General features: G+C 33.6%; 1 protein-coding gene across 12 annotated transcripts in view; it reads right to left on the bottom strand.

Annotated features, from left to right (window-relative positions):
• The window catches only part of SLTM (SAFB like transcription modulator), a 43,439-nt gene that overhangs the window by 11,723 nt on the left and 14,715 nt on the right, over positions 1 to 17,001 (bottom strand). For 4 of the 12 annotated variants that reach the window (XM_038580544.1, XM_038580543.1, XM_038580549.1 and 1 more), the window contains exons 4-11: positions 16,575 to 16,775; positions 15,634 to 15,681; positions 7,246 to 7,273; positions 5,438 to 5,906; positions 4,771 to 4,820; positions 2,602 to 2,720; positions 422 to 571; positions 92 to 195 (exon numbers count right to left, since the gene is read on the bottom strand). In XM_038580544.1, the coding sequence (XP_038436472.1) occupies positions 92 to 195; positions 422 to 571; positions 2,602 to 2,720; positions 4,771 to 4,820; positions 5,438 to 5,906; positions 7,246 to 7,273; positions 15,634 to 15,681; positions 16,575 to 16,775 (1,169 nt within the window). The remainder of the gene's footprint in view (positions 1 to 91; positions 196 to 421; positions 572 to 2,601; positions 2,721 to 4,770; positions 4,821 to 5,437; positions 5,907 to 7,245; positions 7,274 to 15,633; positions 15,682 to 16,574; positions 16,776 to 17,001) is intronic. The other 8 variants (XM_038580547.1, XM_038580545.1, XM_038580553.1 and 5 more) reach the window with 5 other exon arrangements.

Below are 17,001 nucleotides of genomic sequence, written 5' to 3' on the forward strand. Positions count from 1 at the left end.
GACCATACCACCCAAGAAAACAACACAATGAGAATGACTTCATCAATTTTCAAAAAAAGTCTATGTGCTAATCAAAAAAATAAATCCTTACTTGCTACTTCTATCACTCATATTTTTTTTGTCTCCAGAACTTCTTGAACTACTCTTTTCATCATTTTCCTTCTTCAGTTCTTTCTTAGAAGGATCACCTTTAACCTGAAAGGTTTAAGCAGAAAAAGAACCAGTATGTTACATTTATGATCATAAAAAGTATGTTGCTGGGAGAAACTTTGGAAAACATGGAAATTAAAAAAAAAACAAAAAAAAACAATTACTTCAAAATTATACCAAATTCTACTGTCTACTGGTATAACATCTTTAAGATGAGCATTACTGGCCCTTAAAGTAACCTCCCTCTTATATATCATTTAGGCAAGCTTACTTTTTCAACAGAAATCAGCTGTCCATGCAGCTCAGTGCGATGAAGATGTGCAATGCATCTGGACACCTCTGTGCTTGAAGACATAGTTACAATGCCATAGCACTTTGCCCCAGGACTTCGAGCATTTGTAACTACCTTTGCACTCAGAACCTATAACATAAGATAATACTTTACGTGGTTTTACAACTTTACAATCACATACATTTCTGAATAGATCAAACTTCAGAACTAAGGCTATTCAAATAAAGATATTATTTAGGATACAGAAATTCATATTATTGTTTCATATTCTTGTGATTACTATCTACTTTGCTTACAAGTACTTAGTAATTATTACTCAGGGGAACAATTTAAAATGCCAAGAAAGCAATTTAACCTACTTTTAGTTTTTTTTATTTATTTTTTCAAATATATAGCCAAAACAGTCACATTAAAGAAATAATTGTACAATTAATGAAAGTTAAGAAATGATATTCTCAGTTAGATTTGGGCCAAACTTCCTCTATCATAAGCCCATCCTGAATTTTTTTTTCCATCCTGAATTTCTTAAAAGGAAAAAAGGTAACTTTTTAAAAAGTTTCTAAATGAATATTAACAATTTTTGATAAGTAACAAGAAATTTCGAAAAATGAAAAAAGAATCATCTACAAATAAATCAATCTTTAACACAGCTTATAAAAATACACTCTAAAGAGACACTTTCCGTTCTGTGCTTTTAAAATTTATACCAATATCAAAGTGACAATTTCAATTCTATAAAAGAGTTAAAAGGGATGGGTGAGTAAAAATGTGAGAGAACAATCTAGTGCTGAACAAAGAGAAAGACACACATAATGCCATGAAGAGGTCAACAGGGAATTTAGGAGGCTGTGTGGTGTGAATGGCTGGAACCTATCAGCTTTTATCTCAATTCTGGGAAAGGCAGATTTGCCCCAACAGCAACTTGATTTTTAATCAAGTCCAAGGTCTTATTATAAAGTGCATGGTGTCTCTATATAGTTTTAGTCCTAGGAAATGCCAGCATTAAAATATTGGTTTTGGATTTCTAACAATAAATTTCCAAGGCTGATCATGTGACTATAATTCTCAGTGTTCTGTATCTGACACCTACCAGAATCCTTAACACTCAGATAACTCTCTCTATTAGAAGGAAAAAAGACTCCTAAGATGAACAGGATAGATTTTTGTAACATTCATTAATCATTATTTACCACTATTGGTCATTAATTTAATAAATATTTCAAAGCCTACTGGGTGCACATAAAGTATAGCAGAAAAAGTCCCTGGTATCAAAGAACTTACACTGAAGTAGATTACATATGATGTATAATGAAAACAGAAAATATAAAGTAGAAAGTAGTGGGTGCCCTAAGGGATACAGATCAACCATAGTGCAATTCAACAATTACTAATTGAGTATTTAACTCATTTAATTATTGACTACTTTCCTATTAGGTCTTCCCCTTATACACCAGGGAAACCTTCCTGATGAACCAACTATAGTAAACCCTCCCCTTTTTGCTCTTAGCAACTCTTCCCATCATAGCACATACCACAACTTCTGATTAAGTATATTTTTACCAGTTTTACATTTTTCTCCACTACTGTACTAGAATCTGTATGACAGGGACATGAGTTTCCACGCACTCCTAAATTCTACAACCCATTATCTAATATTAGCCTACCTATATTTTCCAAACAACCAGATCAGTCTCAGATACTAGTTTCTGGAAATACCATGATGAATGTGATAAAACTCAGTCCTTGGCTGAAATGGGCTCAAAATAGGAGCTTTATTTTTTAAGATTTTATTTATTTTTCATGAGAAACAAGGAGAGAGGCAGAGACTTAGGCAGAGGGAGAAGCAGACTCCCTGAGGGGAACTTGATGTGGAACTCGATCCCAGAACTCCAGGATCACGACCTAAGCCAAAGGCAGACATTCAAGCACCAAGCCACCCAGGCATCCTTCAAAATAGAAGCTTTTAATACAACGATCCCCAGGGCTCAGGGTGAGATTATATGATGAAACTCACCATCACCACAGAACTCAACAATTATGCCTATACCAGTCCTAATGAAAAACAAGAAATTGGAAGGTTTTATATAATATTATTTTATACATAATCCCCATTTCAAATGGAGATACTAGAAAGATAGATAAAAGTAAAAACAGTGTACCTTTCCATATTTGCCAAAGAGGTTCTTCAAGTCAGCAGCTTTGGTATTAGAAGAAAGTCCACTAACCCAGATATTTTTAGTTGAGCTTCCACTGCTACCACTAGCACTACTTGTACTTCCTAGAATAGATTTAATATCAGACATTTTAGTGTCTTGATTGGAAATTTTATTTTTTAACGAAATTTTTAAGTCCATATTCTTTCAAAATTACAAATCCTCTTTTCATTTAGTTACGATAGTACAACCCTGCTGTATCAAAATCCTATGAATTTGCTATTATTGAAACAAACACAACGGACAATATAGGTAGTGAGGAAAGAAGTCTGAACATCTTTGTACTTCCTTCTTACGGCATAAGTTTAAAATCAAAATGGGTAAAACATCAACAACAGGTCTTGGACTTTCACTGTTAAGTTTAATCATTTATACTCTACCACTGCACTGAATACAAACAACCAGAAAGCAGTCATCAAGAAATATACAGACTGCTTAATTACCCACATCTGTTCTGGGCTTTAGATTCTGAGAAACTAGGAGGGCAAGAGGGAACAGTCCAAACAAGGGATAAACTATTTCCAAGAATTTGAACTTTTAATAACAAAGACTAACCAACAGCTCATCTCCATTCTCTAGTAGAGAAAAAATAAAAAAGAAATTATATGCAGCTAAATAACTCTGGATATAATAAAAACAATCTTCTAAAATCAATTATAAGAATAAAACCAAAAACCTCGAAATCCTGTAGAACAGATAAATATAAAATTATATGATTATTTTTGTACTACTTCCATACACAAATTACGGTTTCATACACAGTCACCCTCCTAGTGCTTTTCCTCAAACATGCTGTTATAAAAGGGGAGCTTGCATTCATTCGACTTTACTTGGAAAATAATTGTTACCCACTTTAAGAAAAACAGTATGTAATAATTAAAAGTAACAATTTTTGTAACTGCAGGTTATTCTATGTAGAAGGGGTTAAAAATTTCAATGCTCTAGAATAGAACATGCCACAAGTTTTAGTTGAAAAATGCATTTATCAAGAGATCGACTTTATTTTATGAAATGCTAATAAAAAGTACATATATCTTTTTTATGTTACCAGTAACATCTAGGCCCAGGTACTTCTCTTACAGAAAAAAAAAAACAAAAAAAAAAAAAAACCTTTTTAGTTAATAGAAAAAAGTTACCATTTAATCAAGACCACTAAGCTTCTAAATTTAAAGGGTAACATTTAATAAAGTTATTATATCTTGTCCATTAACCAAAACTGTAAGGGATCTAAGTATTGCAATTAATTGTAAATTAGTAAATCAATCACTAAAATTTCCAACTATGAAAACATACTAACAAAATACACTAAATTAACCATAAAACAGATTAACATTCACTATAGAGGCATTTAGGACTTTGCAGTACCTGAACGGTATTATTTTTCCCTTAAAATGCTTTTTTAGAAAATAATAAATGTTTTTCAAGTAGATGGCATATGTACAAGAGGAGATTATAGTGCACAGCCATGAGATAACCAGACATCCCAATAACATATATTGCATCTTTACGCTACAAGAAATTAAAATAAAACTAATTTCCTACACAAGACTCTGATCAATCTAAAACAAGTCAAATTAAGAAGTAAATCTTAAAAAAAAAGAAGTAAATCTTCAAGAATCAAAATTCTGTAAACTATGTTAATAGAAGTATGCCCTTGTTTAAACAACGAAAAAAAAACATGTTAGAGACTGATTTTCTTTTAAATACTAAACTCCACAAATACAGGCAAATATTATTTACAGTACATTTCCTACAGGGAAAAAGTGCTAACGTGTAAAGGTTATAAGTGACTACAATTAAAGATAAAATACTTCTAAAATTATAATGTAAGAAAATGTATGTATTGTATTAACATATAATAGTTGCTTAGAACACAATGTGAAATACACATACTTTTAGCATACTCATACCAGTTTACAGATTAAAGTGTTATGCTTCTATCACACCGAGTGTTGCAGAAATCTGTATAACTCAATAATTTACACAAAGGCCCACCCAAAATTTTCAGTATGGTCATTTTTAATGACTAAAGATCAAAGGAAACCCCAAGCAATTTTTACTCTTTAATGAAAATATGCAATTTACCACTGAAACAAATACGAAAAAATCCATTACCTTTGTCATCTTTGGATGATGTCTTGCTGTCTTTAGATTCCTTTGAAGAGCTAAAGAGGCAAATCACCAGAAGAAAATTGAAAACAAAAACAAAACAAAACAAAACAAAAACCGAACAGCTTGACATTGACTGTATTTCCAACTAGTACTATTTGTACAAGTTAACAATTCCAAAGGCCTAGATTAGGTTATTTGAACAAATGATTCCCTTAGGATTCTTGCACTGATTTTCCCCAAGATGCCTGAAGATCTAGATTTTCTGACAATTCTATTCAGTGGATATATGGCCATCTTCTCCAGATTTCAGGACTGGGACTTGACTTCATTTTGTGTTCTTAGGACTGATAGTTGTTCATTAACCATCATCACAAGGATTTTTAAAAATAAAACACAAAAAAATTGTCAATTTGAAAAAGAAAAACAAAAAACAACAAAAAAAAAAACCAAATATATGCTGACAATTCGACAATGCAATCAGTAGGACACACTGCATATTACGAAGATCTTGAAATTTTTTTAAAAGTAACTTATGACGGTCAAAAATATTATAGGCAGGATCATAAGTACTAATTACTGTACATGGTCTTGAAGCCACCCCCTTAATGTAGAGTGATCTTATTGAATGCTGGAATTCAGTATCGTAAAGAACTGACATAGAAAAACAAACCTCTTTGCTTGACCAGAGGCCCCAGTAGACGAGGGCCCTTTCTTCAAAGTATCCTTTTCTTTGTCTCCAGATTCTGCTTTCTTAGAACTTTCTCTGGCTTCCTTCTCGACAGGATCACCCTTCACGCAGTCTTCCTTCTTACCATCTTTATGGTTCGCATTCATCTCATAATCCTTGCTTTCCTTCTCCGGGCTCTGTGCAATGGCGTCCTGCCCATCTTTTGGCTTACTTGCTTCAGAATCTGTAATTTTCACATTTTTACCTGTTTCTAGGAGGTCATCACCATCAAAATCCAGAGTGATGGCATCTTCAGCCTGGATTGTGACCGAGATGTTGTCATCCTCAGCTTCTTTCACAGGCGCATTAGCTTCCATCTCTTCATGAGCTGTGTGATCAGCCTCAGCTAGGTTCCCTTCTGAAGGAAGAGGTTTAGATACTTCTTGTGTACCATCACCAGAACCTGCTATATCTAAGAGGATTTAACAGGAATAAATATGGCAAAACAAGAAGTTTAAACAATTTCATATTCATAAGCTAGAATAGGACCTAGAAAATATAAAGCCAGTTATTAGCACTGATGGAAGGTTAGGGGGAAAAAAAAACACAAGGGTATTAACTAACATAAACAATCCTTTACCCAGGATCACTTATTCTTCATGGAAAAAAATGATCTCTACATACAAATACCAAACAACAAAAGTGAGGAAATGGTTCCATCCTGAGGATACCAGCTCTTCGTTTGTGGTTGTAAGTTAATGGCATATGGAAGATTTTTTTCTCTCCACGAGATAGTGACAAACGTGCAGATTTGTTATTCAATGTTCGAATCATCTTGGGTTTAACCCTTGTGACCTTCAGAACTCCCATGGTGACATCTTGAAAGGTCACAGTCTGAGGATATCAATCAGTCTTCAAAGTTTTTCAGGGCCTCATCTTTTTCACTCTTCTTATTCAATTCTTGGGTAGTCCAGAATTGTATGGAAAACTGCTACAGAAGGTTCCAAAGAAGGCCTACTCCATAACGTTCAGGAAATTGGCTATTTCCAGTCTTCGTCCTGTCCAGTCAGTCCGGCAATTACCATTTTCAAAGATGTCTTGCGTTCCCCCAAAATGGAAAGGCTTCGGGCATGTGAGATTTGCAGTCAGTAGCTTTACTTCATCATCGTTTTTGGGTTTTTTATTCTGCCTTGCTTAGTACCCTGTTCCATGTCCTTTCTAGTCCAAAGGAGGATCCTTTGACTTCCATTCAAGAACTCTTCCGTAACCTCGTACTGATCAATGCATTACTACTGATGTCCCTGTAATTGTATTGAATGAGACAGTTCTCCTAAACTATGAAAACTGTCGGAAGGCTGTATGAAAGTTTCTCTATGCAGCAAACAAAAAGTCAGTCTCCTGGTCACCCATTTTTAGGAATGGTTGTACAATTAAGTATTCGTCACACTCTAGGATTCCAATAAGCACGTATGAGTTACTGCAGTGCCAGTCTTAAGGACATTATCAACTTACCGTATGCTAGAAGTTATTTTAAAACATAAAATTAAAATTGGGTTAAAAAAAATATGGCAATGTCCACTACAGTAACTGATATGTACCATTAAGTTAGAACATATCTTAAATGTTAAAAAGAAAATTAAAACCAATTGAAAAACAAAATCAAGATGCTAACTTAATTCACTAAATTGATAAATTTGAAAATAAAATTCATTTCAAAAATAAGATTTCAAATAAGAATGTTTTATTTTCATATAATTTACTATTTTTCTAAATGTCAGCAATTTTTAAAATCTACTTGGCATCAAACATACCTTTCTCATTTTCTTCTTCCTCACCATCCTGAAATTCAAAGAATAATCAAATGTAAAATGAATTCACTTAAAACTAGATTTTAGTAATAGCACAAAAATCAGTCAAGGTAAACTGATATATAATTTAATAATATTAATCAGGGACACCTATCACTAACAAATACAGGATATGCCCATCAGAACATGAGCCCATTGAGAGAAACGTGGCACATGGCTAGTGGATGTGGTTTAAGACAAAACAGATAAATCTATAGTAACTAAATCAACAATAAACTGAATTAGTTTCAGTATTCAAAATTAGTTTATATAATCTAAATCTTACATCAAAGAGTTGCCAAAAGATTGACCTGATTACCTTATGTGAGTCAGTTCAAAAGCACTTTTAGGGGATACTATTCAAAATAATACCAGAAAGTATAATGTGAAGACATATATTTTCAAGGGCTTAAACGCATTTTAATAAAACAAACAAACAAAAACCCTTTCTAGGCATCACAGAAGAAGGGTGCCTGCAAGAGTAGTTATTTTCAAATTATTCATTCCTATTTTCTGTTAAAAATGAATTTATAACAGTCACATATACCCTAGTGGTCAGACTCTTTAAAAATGGTATTTGCACAATAGGTAACCAAAATAGTAACTCACACTGTTTTAAAAATATGACTGATTTTAATTTTAAAATATATGATCTCTTCACTTAATCTAAAATTAGGCATGTGCTAGCCTGAAAACAGAAATATTGCAAAGGGATTTTCCCTTTCTTCTAACCATCAAATGCTGAAAAAAAAAAACCTGAAAGTAGTCTAAGTCACATCAAGAAAAGAAATCAATTTCCCCAAATTAAAGATCCTAACAAGCAAATATTCATTTAATCTCAGTAAAGGAAAAAAAGGAATGTTTTAATTTATAACTCAAAATAAAAGCTGAGTAGAAGGAGGTCATTTTCAGTCAAGGTGGTATGAAGCTACCACATACAAAGCCTTAGAGTGGTAGTTCTCAAACTCTGAGTCTGTATCAGAATCCCTGCCTCGGAGTGACAGCCTAATAGTGAAAGGCTTTAAAAACTGAACCATAAACAAAACTTTAAATGAAATATTTATTTTATAACACAACTTTGGATTCCAGAAAAGTATGCATTCTTTAAAAATGTCAAATATTTTACCATATGCTCAAAATTATAGCTGACAACAGCCATATTTCTAATGAATCATTTTAAAGGATTTTTCAACTTTAAGCTAATATTAAGTGCCCCAAATTAGGAAATCCCCAATTGTTTTACACACTAAATATGAAAGAAACTAAAAACACAGAAACAACTAAGCCACAAGCTTAGGAAGTAAAAAAGTCCAAAAACAAGTAGATTATTGATTGATAGCGAAGTAAATCCTATTATCATGTAAATCCATTATATTATGCTCTAATAATCTCTCTATTGTCAGTCTGTCCAACCAGAGTGTAGTTTTAGTCATTGTTTCTAATCTGCAACATGTGGAAAGAAAAGAAAAATGCTTTCACTTGAGTGGAGGCGATGGCAGCAAAAGAAGGATGAATTGTTGATTTATCTCTTTCTTCCAAATTCTTTTAGTTTAGTAATTTGCCTTGGGGGGGGGGGGTAAACAAATGGGAATATCTTAACTTTCACAGGAGAACAAATGAACTTAAAGAGTGCAAGTTGCCTCTTTACCTACCAACAGCACACCACTTCCCAGTTACTCTTTTAGAGATGTGTTACTGATAGATTCAAGAAAAAAATGGTCAAATTATGTTTTAAAAAGTAAAAAAACAATTAAATACTGTGATGTAAAAACCAAAATCCTATCTGCTATAGTTTACCAATTAGAAATGTTATTTCTCATGCTAAAATCACTGGGTAAGGTTGGCCTTACTTTGCTGAGGAGCTTTTAGATATTAATCCTAATTACTCAACATGTCTTCTGAAGGGGCTGAGAACATTAGTTTCTCAATTTAGATGTAACACTAGCTTTACTCCATATACTTAAATGCCCCTGGAAGCGTCTGAGCCAGCTTCTTTCTGGAAAATGAAACCGACTACAATGGGGGTGAAGCACAAAAACAACAAGGGTTGGTAGAAAAGATGAGCCCCACACATCAGTGCACGTTTTGCTGTGTAGTATGTGCAGTAAACAAAGCACCACTAGAGTCAAATCAAAAGCCCAAAGTATGAGCCTAAAAATCCTTATAATAAGGAAACAAATGAAGACAATGAAAAAGTTTTCCTGTCTAAATGATACATACAATATGCACCCTTATCTGAAAATAGTTTCCCTCCACTGAAAACAGATTTTTTTCAGAATGAGAAACATAATAAAGAAGTAACAACAATGTAAAGCATCCTCTTTGAGGAACTACTTTGTGAGTTCATCTTGAAAAAAAAGTAACAGTTCACAAATGAAAATGAAGCAAATGCTCTGTAAGGTAGGAACTCATGTTGTTTATCTTTGTAGTGGGATCTACAACCCTTAATCAAATGCCAAAAATCATATATGAAGCTTCTCTATTTTTATTTCATCCTAAGAAATTGTAATAAGGACAAAGATGAATGAAGGACTTTTCCAGTTAATAAAGTGCTTACATAAACCTATACACAAACACACACAAATTTGTGTATATAAATATACATAGAGTGTGTATGTGGGTGCACACACACATTCACTCCACCTCCCTCCCTCCCCGAGGTTAATCTTGTGATACATATACACATGCTACATAAGAAGACCTCTTCTGGGGGATCCCTGGGTGGCTCAGCGGTTTGGCATCTGCCTTCCACCCAGGGCGTGATCCTGGAGTCCCGGGATCAAGTCCCACATTGGGCTCCTTGCATGGAGCCTGCTTCTCCCTCTGCCTATATCTCTGCCTCTCTCTCTCTGTGTGTCTCTCATGAATAAATAAATAAAATCTTTAAAGAAAAAAAAAAAAAAAAAAAGAGGAAGACCTCTTCTGGAAAGCCTCCTTTCCTCTGACTTGTATGTAAACACTATATTCAGCCTGATTTAAAATAAACTTTTGGGACGCCTGGGTGGTTCAGCAGTTGAGTGTCTGCCTTCGGCCCAGGGTGTGATCCTGGAGTCCTGGGATTGAGTCCCATATGGCTCCCTGCATGGAGCCTGCTTCTCTTTCTCTGCCTATGTCTCTGCCTCTTTCTCTCTATGTCTCTCATGAATCAATAAAATCTTTTTTTAAAAAATCTTTAAAAAATAAAATAAAATAAACTTTCAATAACCTTAAATCACCAACTGCCGGTTATCTATCTGGCAATATACTAAAGATTGTAGGAAATACAAAATACCTGGCACATGATAAGTACTCAATAAGTATTTGTTGAATGAATTTACTGAGTAAGTGTGGTATGAGACACTACTATTTTTAGGTAGAGGGAATGAACTAACTGCTCATTCCCATGTATGTCACGGGCTTAACAGCAGCACTGTGTAAATACAATGGAATTCAGAAAACATTTAGTAGTGTGCAGTTATTTAGTGAAAAGAATACCAAACTACGCATCAGAAGACCTGGGTATTTATCCTATCTTTACTACTGAGACAGTTTTACTCTGTGGTATTGTTATCTATCTAGCTGAATTTTACCCATAAAATAGAGATAACATGTGATCTAAATAGAATATAAATAATTAAATAAGATAATGGAGGGCAGCCCCGGGTGGCTCAGCGGTTTAGTGCCGCCTTCAGCCCAGGGCGTGATCCTGGAGACCCGAGATCGAGTCCCACATCAGGCTCCCTGCACAGAGCCTGCTTCTCCCTCTGCCTGTGTCTGCCTCTCTCTCTCTCTCTCTGTCTCTCATGAATAAATAAAATCTTTAAAAATAAATAAATAAATAAGATAACGGATGTAAAAAGTTCTCTGTAAACAGTAAAACACTACATAAGAGATATTAGAAAAAGTTTTGTTGGGACGCCTGGGTGGCTCAGTGGTTGAGCATCTGCCTTCAGCTCAGGGAGTGATCCCATACTCCCGGGATCGAGTCCCACATTGGGCTTCCTGCGAGGAGCCTGCTTCTCCCTCTATGTCTCTGCCTCTCTCTGTGTCTCTCATGAAAAAATAATCTTAAAAAAAAAAAAAAGAAAAGAAAAAGTTTTGTTGCGGAGATACAGATAAATCTGGCTTTAGAGGTACACAACACAGACTTCATATAACAAAAAACAGTTATCAAATTATGAAATATTAAGGGCAAAGGCAAATTGAAAAAGGAATATACATGGAAGACTGAAGAGATTGAGACTAGAGGAAATTTTTAAGAATTAAAGCATTTGCATACATACACATTTTTGAGAAAAATTTCCTGAAAATCCTCAAGTAACTGGTATCTTAAACCTAATAATATAATATCACAAATAACCAGACTGCACATATACTAAGTGCCAGGATCTATGATTAATCCTAACATCAATCCAGCAGGTAGGAATTATAATGCTCATTTTACAGACATAGAAACTGACTAAGAGAATCTGCCCAAAGTCATAATATTATTAGTAAGTAATAGAAGCAGAAGTTGAGTCAAATTTTAATATAACAGAGACTAATGCTTAAAGGTCAAATATTTAATATCCAAGCAAGCCTGAAAACTGGCTTTAAATACATGCCTATACAAATACATTGCCTATTTGCTTGTATCTTTAAAAGCAAGTAATAGAAGGAAATATCTTGAATTTTATTTGACTTTTAAGATTTTTTTAAAATTTGAGACAGAGAGAGAACATGGAAGGTGGGGGTAAGAGGGAGAGGAAGAATGAGAAGCAAATTCCCCATTGAGCAGGAAGCCCAATGCAGGCTGGACCCCAGAACACTAGGATCATGACCTGAGTGGAAGGCAGATGCTTCACTGACTGAGCCACTCAGATACCCCAGTATCATGAATTTTAAAAGTTTACCAATAAGGGGATGCATGATGGGGACTTCTTTGGATGTATTTTTCTCATAGCTTTAATTTTGAAACCATGTAAATATTGTAAATAATTATAAAATTAGATGAAATTTTCTACCTATTTTGAATTATATACTCACAAAAGTTACAGATTCCATTTTTTTAAAGCAAGACCTTAATTATTGAAAATAAAATGAAACAAGTCAACCTAAATATGTATGAATTGGCAGTATAACCATGTAGGGCAGAACTAGTCTAATAATGCAGTAATTTGTTCATTCCTAGAAGTGTACATCTTTAGGACAGATATAATGTGTGTGTGGGGGATCTTAAATTATTTTCAGTCATCTTTTTGGTAGTGGTGTTGGTATTACATTTCTATGACTGTTGTATGCGTACCGTAAGACAAAGAACATAAGATTAACTTAGAAGTATCCTTATGACCTCAAACTCTATTTAACTTAAAAGCAAAAACAAACCAAAAACCACACATTCACTAGCGCTGTACCTAGAAAACATGAAAACCCAGTAGCAATGAACACCCTTACCACCAAGACTATATTCTTGCAAACCATTTACTATTAAAAGGAAACAATGGCTAATTAGGTCTAAAGCAGAAAAAAAGAACATCATTACATACCAGAAAGCAGGGAAGCAAAGACTACTAGGATCATGTTGAAAAGAAGAGACCCTCATAAACTACAGATGGGACAATTTGAACATTAAACAACGATAACTACAATGGACTGAAAAACATTAAATATATTTAAATCCATGAATGTAAAATGAAACTGAGAAAAAAGGAAAAATAAGAAACTTATTAGTCACTGTTAAAGGTGGTAATGAACCAGCTCATTATTCTGAAAACTGGTAAACAAAAGGAAAAGCATCAAGCATAAATATATATGCTGGTTTTCCTCTGTAAATGGTTTCACTGAATAACCAAATAGTAAGTGATATTTCTATTTTTTAGGATTGTTCCAGCTAATAAATAAGAAAGAAATGACAGGATTAGAATATCACTGTTTTGATCCAAGGGGTATGGATCATCAATGACGGGTACCATAATTAAGAAGATATACCCAGACATTATGTGCATCCAAACAGAAGAACACAACAAAATTTATGAAGTAGTTGGTGTGTTGGAGTGGGGGTGGGGTGCCCTGAATTAGACAGCAAGCCTCTCAATCCCATAACTTAATTTACTAATTTACACAGAATAGTGTAAACAAGCAAACATATTGAATGACTCCACAGAAATGTAATGAGCAAAATCTAGACTCTGGAAACCCTAACAAGTAAGGATGGGCAAACTATGCAAGATGCCTCCTTTTGTAAATATTTTTACTGAAACAGCCATATCCATTCACATTTATCTACTGTCTGTGGCTGCTTTTACACAACAATGGCAGAGCTGAATAGTTATAACATAGACCATATGGTCCACAACAGCTAAAATATTTTCTACCTAGTCCCATTAAGAAAACCTCTGCCAACCACCCTAGGTCTACAGAATATGCAACTCAATTTCTTCAACAAATAAAATAGTGAAGGAAAAAGGGTAGGGGAAAACCTACAGAGCTTTTAAAAGACATCTAATAAATAAACATTTCAATCAATCACAATGGGTTCATCTTATTTGTATCTGGACTCAAACAAAACTTGGAAAAACAAAAAACAAAACAAAAACTATACACAATTGAACATCTGAATATGAACTGTATTTAATGATACTAAAAATCTTATATTAGAATAATATAAAAATAAAAGTTTTTTAGAGATACATAATGAAATTTTTAAAGCAAAATATGATGTGCAAGATTTGTTTCAATTATGCAGAAAGCGAAAAGTGAATGGAGCTATAAATGAGACAAGACTGTCCACGAGTTTTACCAGTTAAAGCTGGATAACGGTTACATTCTAGTATTACTTAATGCCCATACTAAGACAATATATTCACTTAGCATGTTTAGAAGTATTAGAATATGATGAAACATAGATACCTAGAGATGTTCTACTCTACATTATTTAGAAAGAGAAAAAAGGTCATTTTACTCAAAGGAAACTTCTCTGAAGATGTAACCTCCCATCTTTCGATACAATAAGGTAATACCTGCCCTTGATGAGAAATAAATAACTATTCTTTCATTATCAGGATAGAAGGGGAACAAGGCCATCTTCAGGCCAAAAAAATTTGTGAAAATTATAAAAAAGCATCCATTCCTTAAGATACTTTACCTCCATCTGTTAAATTTTTATAAAAACACATAGTTTACTATATGAATGGAAACACTTAGATATGATTAATGCCTTTACACAACTCACAACCTGCACAACTTAGGAGTGGCCCTTAGTGGAAATTAACAAGGAGCTGCTAAAGAATATGAAGAACTCAACTCTACCTTTTTGCAAATTAGTAATGTAGAAAAGGTACCCACTGCCCAATTTGAGAATTTTCCTTACCTATTCTTTATCACTCAGAAATGAACTTATTTGTAGCTAGTACAGTGAACAAATCTAGTCCTAACATTTCTTTCCTGAATATTCTAAATAATCAAGACACATTTCTCCTAGAAATGCAGTTTCTCCCCCACTGCAACAAATGCAGAGTCAAGATACAGCCTCACCAGCAATTGTGGCTCACCATCATTTCAAAGGCAAGAAAGCTGCAGGAAAGAAGGCATGCGTGACCACAGGCAATCAGCTAAGCAGTCCACGAGTATGAGCCCCACTATATACTCTTCCAGCAAATATTAACTAAGAAAATAACAGACCTGATCACTATTTTTTCTAAATGTGGTAAACAGAGGAAACTCCTATCTCTACTTCAAAGCATACTATTTAAAGAAGGTACATAAACAAGGGCTTCTTGAGTATAGATTTGAAAAAAACAAGACAAAGGATAAGCTAAAAAAACACTGTAGCAATTGAGCAATATAAATGTGGTTTATAACCCCTATAAGCCATACTTTAAAATGTACATTATGTAGATCACAACACGCAAAAGAAGAGCAATCCGCTTCTACACACACATACACACACACACACACCCGAGTAAATCTCTAGAACAGAGATTTTTATCATTTTTAAACTATGCCCATCATAGGGCAAAATCTTAAAGCTTTGAAAAGGATATTAGTACTTTTAAATGATTACTTCATAACAAAGTATCAGAAAAGAAAATCAAGGCGAGTGTAGACTTCTCAAAGGACTGGTAACCACTTTTTTTTTTTTTAACAGGAAGGATAAACTACTTTTATTTTCACTCTGAAAATGGTAGGAACCTTGTTATAATACCTTCCAATTACATTTGTAGCAACAGAAATTTCAGCTGCCAATTTTAAGTATTTCATATATACCACATAAATAATTCAGTATTAAGTTTAAGGTAGTTTTATGAATTAGAAGATTATGAAGTCAAAATAAGATTCCTTTTCCAAGCCCTTCCACCCACAATATCATATTCATAGGACTAAATATAAACTTACTTGGGCTGTTAGAAAGGTATCATCTTCACCTTCTTGAGCTTCAATTTCCTAAGTAAAAGGGTATACAATAGCTTTGCTTTACAAAATATCTGGGTAACATGAGAATGCTTTTATGCTATACCCAATTATCACTTGTCTTGTGTTCTGTTCTGTACAGTGTCTATGATACCATGGCTACTAAGTCAATGCTTAATAATGCAGACTGTATATTTTATGCCAACATAAAAATAGTCACATTGATAGAGAATTAGAAAAATCTCTTGTGCCCTTCATCTATTAAGCTAGGTAGAATGGAAGTATTCTAAAGCATGAATATTAACAGTACAGACTCCCTAATCCATTGGTTTTCTTAAGACATACTAATAAATTTCAAAGCAGGACAAATGGTTTATTTCAATATAAGAAAATATTTTTAAAATTATATACCTTTAAATTAAACTCCTAAATAATTCTCTACCCTTGATAATAACCAAAGAAATGCAAGTTAATCCTTTATATCTACTGAAGTAGCAACATATAAAAAGCTACTGTCCAGTATTCTTGACAAGATCAGAGTGAACTGATACACTCACCCACAGTGGGGTAGAAAACAACTTAAATGTAAATGTCCCAAAATAAAAGAAGTGGCTATTCCACACATAGCAATCAGTCTAGTAAGTTACAGCATAAGACACCCATTATGAAGTTATTATGGTATGTTATATGAAAACACTGTATAGAACAAATAGCAACTAAAGGTATGATATGTAAAAATATATACAAATGTGGAAGGTAATAAGCAAAAATTTTAAAGCTAGTAAGATTCCAAGTGATTTATAAATAACTTCAAAAATATATTTTTTGAAAATTCTGAGACTTCCACATTGAACTAAAATAAACTACTTTTTATTATTTATTACTTAATTTATCTGTGTCACATTTAAAAAAAACTGGCTAAAGACCTGACTTTCGGTGTCCTCTTTTTCTATATCTTCTTCTATTGCTTCTGCCTCTATTAATTCATGAGTTCTCTTGTTCTCTTCTGCAGAAAGTAACTCCTTGGAATGTACATTTTCTTCTTCATTTTCACCAAATTCTTCAGAGTCCTTTAGTTCGTCATTTCCATCTTGTTCATGTGCCTCTTGATTCTCCAATTCACAGTCCTTTTAATGGTAAGAAAATTTGGTACAACTAGAGGCAAAGTAGTGTAGGCTATCCACCAAACGTTTTTGGTAATTTACATGTCTATATGTTTTAAATTTTACCATATCTTGACAGTATTCCCAAAGTCAAAGTTCAATCATTTGACCTTACATATTAACTATGTCTTTAAAAATAGAGGGAGTCAAATCCCAAGGTCACGGAAATAAGCAAATACACTTAGTGATT

The sequence above is a fragment of the Canis lupus genome, chromosome 30 (genome assembly GCF_011100685.1).
Source record: "Canis lupus familiaris isolate Mischka breed German Shepherd chromosome 30, alternate assembly UU_Cfam_GSD_1.0, whole genome shotgun sequence".
NCBI lineage: Eukaryota > Metazoa > Chordata > Mammalia > Carnivora > Canidae > Canis > Canis lupus.